Source organism: Populus euphratica, unplaced genomic scaffold (genome assembly GCF_000495115.2).
Source record: "Populus euphratica unplaced genomic scaffold, PopEup_1.0 scaffold28.1, whole genome shotgun sequence".
NCBI classification, from domain to species: Eukaryota; Viridiplantae; Streptophyta; class Magnoliopsida; order Malpighiales; family Salicaceae; genus Populus; species Populus euphratica.
In genome coordinates, this window is record NW_011499862.1 from 1,489,582 (window position 1) to 1,498,589 (window position 9,008).

At 33.8% G+C, this 9,008-nt stretch overlaps 1 protein-coding gene and 1 non-coding gene across 5 annotated transcripts; both read right to left on the bottom strand.

Moving 5' to 3' along the window:
* Nucleotides 1–4: 4 nt before the first annotated feature.
* Nucleotides 5–77, bottom strand: TRNAA-AGC (transfer RNA alanine (anticodon AGC)). Its single transcript has one exon. It is a non-coding gene; the product is annotated as a tRNA-Ala (tRNA).
* A 1,866-nt stretch (nt 78–1,943) lies between these two features.
* On the bottom strand, nt 1,944–7,799 carry LOC105125147 (GTP-binding protein SAR1A-like). Of its 4 annotated transcripts, XM_011025459.1 has the most exons (4): nt 7,654–7,799; nt 4,564–4,675; nt 3,700–3,831; nt 1,944–2,499 (listed from the first exon to the last, which is right to left on the bottom strand). In XM_011025459.1, exons 1-4 carry the CDS (start codon nt 7,668–7,670, stop codon nt 2,179–2,181), a joined length of 582 nt encoding a protein of 193 aa, XP_011023761.1. In that variant the 5' UTR covers nt 7,671–7,799; the 3' UTR covers nt 1,944–2,178. The 4 variants fall into 4 exon arrangements, with proteins under 4 accessions (XP_011023761.1, XP_011023760.1, XP_011023759.1 ...); XM_011025458.1 differs by lacking the exons at nt 3,700–3,831; nt 4,564–4,675 and adding an exon at nt 7,046–7,177 and having other exon boundaries at nt 7,542–7,799; XM_011025457.1 differs by lacking the exon at nt 7,654–7,799 and having other exon boundaries at nt 4,564–4,758.
* Between the last annotated feature and the right edge of the window lie 1,209 nt (nt 7,800–9,008).

Genomic DNA, 9,008 nt, shown 5'->3' on the forward strand with positions numbered 1-9,008 from the left:
AAAATGGAGATGCGGGGTATCGATCCCCGTACCTCTCGCATGCTAAGCGAGCGCTCTACCATCTGAGCTACATCCCCATTGAACCTAAAAAGATTAAATATTTAATTCCTTTGATCACAACAACTGGAAAAACCTCCAAGTGATAAAGGACTACTGCCCTTGTGTGCATCGGCTCCATCCAGGCAATCCTCACCGGCACCGTTAAAATATATATATATATATATATATCGAGACCACGGTAAATGTTTTGCATATTATATCACTGTATAATTACCAATTTACCTTTCAACAAAAATTGGTAAAATAGTTTTTTTCTAAGTATCCATTAGTTTTTATGAGATTGAATGGAGATAATTTGATATTTTTACTTTTTAAATACATAATATAATGATTATATTATCCTAAAAAGTAAAATTAAAATTACATTCATGGATTTTTTTATTTTTAAATTAATTTTTGTTATAATAAACAAATTGATAAGTAATAAAGATGGATATTATTACAGAAAAGAGTTGATGAAGGATTAATGCTTTTTAAGAAAGTATTGGAAATGTCTCATCGTGTATTTTTTAATGATGCCACAGACACACATATGGTGATTGAGTTCCAATAGTTTTCTTTTCTTTTCTTTCTTTCCTTTTTTTTTTTCCTTACCAAAATATAAAAGTGTTTGTTTAATTTGTTTTTTTGCTTTCACTTTCTTCCTCATTATTTTAATTATTATTTTTTTTATTGTTTTTTAAAATTTTTTCCTTTCATTATTTAGTTTTATTTAATAAAATCTGATCTTTATTTTTTTAATTGATGTTTTTTTTTATATTTTTTTCAATTGAATTTTATTTTTAATTTTATCTCTCAACATTTTATTTAAAATTATTTTTATATGAAATTTAATCATTATTTTTTTTAATTTTTTTTGTTTTGGATCTTTTTTATTGTATTTTATTTTTCAATTTTATCCCTTAATTTTTTGATGATTTAGAATTTTATTTTTTAGTGTCTATTTTCTATGAGATTATTCTCGATCTTATAATCAAGATTATAAATTTTAAAGTTAACTCTAGTTGACTTTAATTCTTTTTTTGTCCTTTTTAATATATACATATCATTCAATATTTTATTTATTGAAAATTATTTTTATTTTTTATTTTTTTATTTTTTTATTTGAGTTTATCTTGTTCCAATGGTTACTAAGTTAGTAGGTTAACTCAATTAATTTAATTTTATTCAATATGCTTTTGATAAGGTATCTTAATAGCATGATAAGTCATAGATCTTATATATTAATCTGAATCTGAATGGACTCGACTTGAGTTTTTTTTTTAATTTTTTTTTGTTAATTTATTTAATATCATTCTATTTTTTATTTGTATTTTTTTCAATGGACTCGACACACAATATAGTTAATTACCTCAATCTTGGATTTTTGTGTTCTTTTAGAAATATTTTACGTGGCCTAATTATCTTTTTTCCTCATTGAAAAAAAAAATTCTACATTGAAAAAATTTGACAGACCGCATCATAACGCATGCCCGTCTAGTCGCTGTCTACTCTACACTCCAATTTTTATTATTGCCGTTATGAGCACATTGAACAGATTCTGAATCAAGCAAGTACTCGTGAAGATTCAAGGTACAAACAACATATTGCTTTTGAGGTTAATGGAAATGCTCTTCGAATGCTTGATCCATGGAAGGAACCAACCATCTTCCAAAACAAAACACCCTCCTGTCGATGGAGAATCATACGCTCTTCCACAGGATTTGGCAAGGGTTCACCTTTAATGTTGAACCTTCGCTTTCCCTTTAATGTGACTCAACAGCGGATACAAATTGCAGCAATCAAGCACTTTTAACAACTCTCTTGTCCCATTGAATTGTTGGGAGACAATGGACGTACCATGTAATAACAAACTCAAGTGTCAAGCACGCGAGCAGGCAGCAGAGAACAAGAAGTAACGCCCATTTTCATTGCCCATAACCAACAACAAATCATCAATCACTTCTAGGTTTTTTCGTTATGCACATGACGTAGCATGTATGCCATTCTACCCAAAACGAAGGCCAAACAACGTGAAAATACCTTCAAACGTGATTATACAACGATGATGTACATTGGATACAGTATGAGACATCATATAGCTTAAGAACTAGACAGATCTTAATTTCCTGTAGATTGCTACTTGATATACTGAGAAAGCCACCTGAAACCCTCTCCATAGCCCATTTTGCGGACAATGCTACACATGAACACCTCGAGGGGACGGACATCTGAGTCTACCAAGTTCACCTTACCCTTGCCGGTGGTGAAGTTGGTAAGACCCAGGTGGTACCGCAACTCATCTTCTGAGGCAGCATATGGCATATCAATCTTGTTGCCCAAAACAAGCACGGGGACATTGGCTAACGCTTCATCAGAGAGGAGAGCATCCAATTCTTTCTTGGACTCCGCAAATCTCTCTCTGTCATAAGCATCTACCAGGTAAACAACAGCATCCACCTTCACATACAAAGAACTTTATGTCAAAACTCAGCAGTACAACTCAAAAAGAACAAACAAATCTGACAAGGACATTCCAACATGGTCATCTATTCATCATGTTAAAAAGACCAAAAAACTTGGAAATCATGAGAAAACAAAGAAAGCAAGGCAAACAGGAATCCCGTGAGAACACAGCGATCACCCACATGATGCTTCACAAAAGGTTGCCAGTACGCCATTTTACCACTATAGTTACTCATACGCAACCAATCACAAAAGTGCAGGACAAAAAATTAAAACTCGGGCATCTATGTCTCAAAATAGAAAATTAGAATGCAGTTCATCCAAGTCAACATAAGTCTGCAATAACTAATGCAAAAAGGGAAAAAAAGGCACATATATGGTGAAGTACTAGTGAAACACTTGCAAAGACCAAAAAATGCCATCAGCAACCTCCCATTTCAATTTTTGCCTCCCATGAATCAAACAATCACAAAACAAACATTGTGTGGGATTATGAAGGCGTGAGCTTATCAAATATTTGAAAATTATTCAACATTGGGCAGTTAACATGTTCAATCTAAGTGTTGATGAGAAAGTAACTTTGGCTTCCTTAACTTTTTCACTTGTAGGCAACTAAATGTGAAAAAGACCACAAATTAAAACTACCGCATCCTATATTTCAAAATTGAAAATCATAATGCACTTAATCTCTATTAGCAGCCAATATAAAAAAATAAAAATTGGCCCAAATGGAGGGTGGGGGGGACAATGCATGGTGAGTACTAATTAAGCACCTTGCAAGTACCCAAAACTGCTATCAGCAAACTCCCATGTTGTTACTAGCCTCCCATGAATCGGATAATCACAAGATCCAACATTATCTGGGATTATGAAGGCCAGAAAATCTCCCTTGTGAATATTATCAACACTTGAGCAGTTAACATATCCAATGCAAGGGTTAATCACACAGTAACCTTCACTTAATTTTTTATGCAGCTTCCAAGATTCCTAAACTATTTCACAAATAATCCATGCCTTAACATCACCGAAAGTGGAAACAACCATCAACTTCCTAAATCTCTACACATTCCACTAAATAGCAAATATCAATCACAAGTATTGAAATTATGACTGCAACCACAACCAATTACCTGTTCCACGCATTGCAAAAAAAACAGAACAACATACTAGTTTGGGAGAGAGCAGATAAACAACCTTAGAATAGTAATCTTTCCAAACTCGACGGGCAATCTGATGGCCACCCAAATCAAATGCCTTGAACTTGATTTTTCCTATACTCAATTCCTCTGATGTTGGATACTGTGTTGGCTGATGTTGCACCAATCTCTGCACTTGCGCACACAAACAATAACAAATGCCATTACAAAATACATTCATTTCTTCAAATTCTCACTTATAGAATAAAAAAAATTACACTTTAAACAAAACGCATTTCATCTACCATCTTTAGTGACCTGAAGTACAATCCAATCAAAAAATGAAATTAAATATCAATTTTATAATCACACGTTAGCTGTTAATTTATTTTTTCAAGTTGAAGAAACTTAAATAAATAAACAATAACTATAAATAATGACTGGTCAACAGCTACGATTTGCTTTTGAGAAAGATCTAATGGCAGTGATTAAATAATAAAAGGTTAAAGTTCAGGCCTTAATTTTACATTTTTTTTTTACTTTCAACTATAAAGACAAAATTTAACAAAAAAATCCCAGTTCATATTTAACTTCTTAGCAACCAAAAACTTCACAAAAGTAATAAATTTACAATCTTTATTCAATTTTCCAGCAATTTCTCAGCAACCAAACAAAACGCAGATAAAAAAATCATAAGAAAAAACAAGCCAATAATTCAATTAAAATAAAAAAAAAGTACCTCTTTTTTTTTTTTGTCAATGGCAACAAAACCCAGTTGATATTTCAACTCTAATTAACCAAAACTTTAACAAAATATAATTCATCCTTATCCGATTTCCCTAAACTTTTTCAGCGACCACACAAAACCCAGGAAAGAAAATCATAAACAAAATCAATAAATAATTGAACTAAAAAAATGTACCTCGTCTTTTAACATGTGAAGCAAGGTGGTTTTGCCAGCATTATCAAGGCCTAAAAACAAGATCTTGGCTTCTTTTTGCCACAAACCAAGCGATGCCAGCACCCCATAAAACCAATCAAGCAAAAACATTTTTTAAATATAAAATTTTTAGCTTCTATCAATCAAGATTTTGTTGATTTTTTTTTTTAAGCCAGAGAGTGGAAGTCTAGAGAGAGAAAGAAAGGAGAGAGAATGATGCCAGTTTTTGAGAGAGAGAATACATGTATAGAGATTTTATTTTATTTGATGCGGGTGTGAGTGTGAGTGTGAGATGGCAGTACTTGATTGGTGTTGTTGTTGTTGGTGGGTCGGGTTACCAGGTTAGATTGTTTGGACCAATGAAAAGCGAGAATTGTGCTTGGTGGCGTCATTGGGTGAAATCTGACCGTTGATTAAGGAATGGACGGTTTGATTGATGAGGAAGTGGGTTTTTTTTTTTCCGGGTGGGTAAGTTTTGTCTGCGGTGGGAGATGGCAATGGCAATTATAATTTATTTATCTCGCCGTGACTGCCTTTTAAAATATTTTTTAATTTATTTATTTTGATGTGTTTTTTTTTAAAATTTTTTTTAAATATATTAATTTTTTTTATTTTTTAAATTATTTTTAATGTCCATTAAAATAATAAAATGTGTGTGGCTATAAAATCATCTAAAAACAATAAAATAATGGCATGTATGTGGCTTTGGAGGATGGAATTTGGGGCCACAGGCCTAAACTAGAGGCCATATGTTTGTCAACTTGGAACAAGAATATATTAGTTAGGGGACGCTACTGCAATTCTCCGAAGATATTGATTGCCACGTGAGCAAAATGCCATCGTGGCAGCAGACCGTCAAGTTGGCTGGCAAGGTGACCGGTAGAGGTGGCAATGGGGGCCTGATAGGTCTTTCGACCATGTAATAGAAAATAGCCTTTACCCGAATCCCTGTCATAAATGGAGTCACTTTAACCTTCCAGTTTCAAATTTAGAAGATTGAAGGAGATGATCTCCAAAGTATATTGCTCCCTGTCATAAATGGTAGCACAGTAGCATTGCTCCCCTTCATTGCTAACAGACCACAAATCATCGATCACTTTTAGGTTTCATCACGGAAATGGAGCATGTATTTCATTTTAAAATAGAGAGCATGACATAAACAGTGAGAAAGACCTTAACTATGATTCTAAAAAGTCAATATCCAAATTCGTTCTATATAGAACATAGCACTTGAGAACTAAACAGGTTTTTGATTTCTATAGCTCCCTTGGGAACTAAACGGATAGGATCTTAGATTTCTATAGCTCAATTCTAGATGTACTGAGAAAGCCACCTGAAACCTTCTCCGTAACCCATCTTGCGGACAATGCTACACATGAAGACCTCGAGTGGACGAACATTTGAGTCTCCCAAGTTCACCTTTCCCTTGCCAGTGGTGAAGTTGACAAGGCCAAGGTGGTACCGCAACTCTTCTTCTGAGGCAGCATATGGAATATCGATCTTGTTGCCCAAAACAAGGAAGGGGACATTAGCTAATGCTTCATCAGAGAGGAGAGCATCTAGTTCTTTCTTTGATTCAGCGAATCTCTCTTTGTCGTAAGCATCTACCAGGTAAACAACTGCATCCACCTTCACAAGAAAAGGATTTTGCGGTCAAAACTCAGGAGTACAATATAGTCCAGGAAAAACCCCACAGGAAAAACCCAACAAGAAACAGTCAGACACGGCTATACTAAAAGTTACTGTGTCAATAGTAAAAAATGACAAATTATGTGCAAAAATGGAGAGGAAGACAACAAGTACTCGGGCGGTTCATGTGGAATTTCCCATTATTCAAGGGCTAGAACAAATAAAAACTCGGCAGTTCCATATTGCAATGGAAAAAAATGTGTGGTTAGGTATTAGTAGAACACTTTTCAAAGACCAAAATCGTTACCAGTGAACTCCCATTTGGTATGTGCCTCCCACGAATCAGATCATCAGAAAAGTAACATAGTCTGGGATTGTGAAATAAAAAGCAGTCTCCAATTCACACGTTGTTGACTCTTGGTCGATTAACATATCCAAGTTCAAGGGCATTTTCCCCTTCCTCCAACATAATTTGATGTACGGAAGGGAAGAAAAAAAAAACCTCATACTGCCATCCAATAAGACTAAATGCAGTAACTTTCGTTTACTTGAATCATTTCACCGAGTTTCGCAAAATTCCTAAACTATTAGGACACAACTCCAAATCCTAGCGTTAACAAAAGTGGATACCAACTTCCAGCTTCCTGGATCCGCATGCATTTCTCTAAGAGGTAAACATCAACGACAAGTATCAAGATACGATTGCAACTTACAACCACAATGAACAACCAATCCATACGTTCCAAACAACTAATGTGCTGAACCTCATTGCAAGCAAAACCAATATGCTAGAGTATACTAGGCAAAACATTATGAGAGAGAATAAATAAACAACCTTGGCATAGTAATCTTTCCAAACTCGACGAGCAATCTGATGGCCGCCCAAATCAAACGCCTTAAACTTGATCTTCCCTATACTCAACTCCTCTGATGTTGGATACTGTGTAGGCTGGTGTTGCACTAATCTCTGCCACACCGAAAAACGAAAAACAAAACCCACAACAAAAGTTAATTCATTTCTCCAATTTCACTTCATACAAAACCCGGTTCATTCTCATTTCTCGGTAAACAAAGACTCAGAAAAAACAATTAAAATCTGAATCTTTAAGCCTCAAGCTTTCATTGTTTTTCCATCTAATTCACTCATAAACACAAAATTTAGAACACCTGACAAAAACCCAATTTATTTTTCACTTCTGAGTCACCAAAAACTTGACAAAATAAAACAATTAAAGAGCCTAAAGATTCAATTTTCTTTGCAGTTTCTCAGAAACCAAACAAAAACCAGAAATAAAAATTAAAAAAAATATGACAAAATAACTTAAAAGCACCTCATCTTTTAACATGTGAAGCAAGGTGGTTTTGCCAGCATTATCAAGGCCCAAGAACAAGATCTTGGCTTCTTTTTGCCACAAACCAAGCGATGCCAGCACCCCATAAAACCAATCAACCAAAAACATTATTTTTCGAAAAAGAAGAGAGCTTTTAAAGCTTCAAGTTTTGATTTGCTAACTAAACCAGAAAGAGAGAGAGGGAGAGGGAGAGAGAATAAGCTGAAATCTGAAGAGTGTGTGAATTTACAAGGAAACACAGATTGTGCTTTTGTATGTAATCGCATAAGCTCTAATTTAGTTCTTGAAGATTCAAATATCTTCACTTTCAAACCTATTGTTTAAAACGCTTCCAACTTTAGCTCTATAATTCTTAAACATTTTAATTTGACCGCTAATTGCTCAATTAGCTGTACTTATTTTATTATAAAAAAATATTTTAAAGTTTAATAAATAAAATATTTTTACCATTATGAATTATTATAGATGGGTAAATTAAATTAAAATAAAAAAAGTAATGATTTTTTAACGAGTTGCATAATCAAGAGATAGATAAATAAAACTAATATTTCCAAGTATTTTGTTAAAAAACTTTATAGAAATAATAAGTTTATTTTGAAGACAAACAAACCTAAATAATTAGAAAAAAAATTCCATCTTTCTCTTTCTTTTTCAAAATAATACATTTTGTAATATTTCACAACTCTACAATGACCAAAAAAATATTAAAAAATGAGTTTCCCATTATACTCTAGTATCTAATAAATAATAAACTAAAACAATACGGACCAAAATGTAATATTCAGAAAAACATAGAGTCAAGATAAAATCTACATTGGTGGGTCGGGTTCCCGGGTTAGAAAGTTTGGACCAATGGGGTGCTAGGATCTTGGCCGTTGCCGTCATTGGGTAAAGGTGGGCCGTTGACTTTAAAAGCGGACGGTCTAAGATTGGATTACAATTGGATTGTGGGTTTTTTTTTATGGGTATTTGGTAGGTGGGAGATAGAAATTAATTAGCTGGCTTTGCTGGGCAGGGGTGTGGTTGCAAAAACCAGGGGCTCTAATTGTTTTTGTTTTTTAAATAAAAATTCTGGATTTTGTGGGTTGAAATTTAGGATAATTTTTATTTAAAAAGAAACAAAGTTGAATTTAGAATGGTGGCCTAGTACAAATTTTCGTCATTGGGTAAAGGTGGGCCGTTGACCTTTAGAGCGGACGGTCTAAGATTGGATTACAGTTGGATTGTGGGTTTTTTTTTTATGGGTATTTGTTAGGTGGGGAGATAGAAATTAATTAGCTGGCTTTGCTGGGCAGGGGTGTGGTTGCAAAAACCAGGGGCTCTAATTGTTTTTGTTTTTTAAATAAAAATTCTGGATTTTGTGGGTTGAAATTTAGGATAATTTTTATTTAAAAAGAAACAAAGTTGCCGAACAGTATTCCGGTTTGGATTGCACCAACATCTCTT

Bases quoted from the DNA above. Each gene is read 5' to 3' on its own strand.
- LOC105125147 (XM_011025459.1), bottom strand. The intron at 3,832-4,563 runs GTACATTTTTTT...GCGCAAGTGCAG, and splicing joins TTCACATGTTAAAAGACGAG to AGATTGGTGCAACATCAGCC. The intron at 2,500-3,699 runs GTTGTTTATCTG...TTGTATGTGAAG, and splicing joins GGAAAGATTACTATTCTAAG to GTGGATGCTGTTGTTTACCT.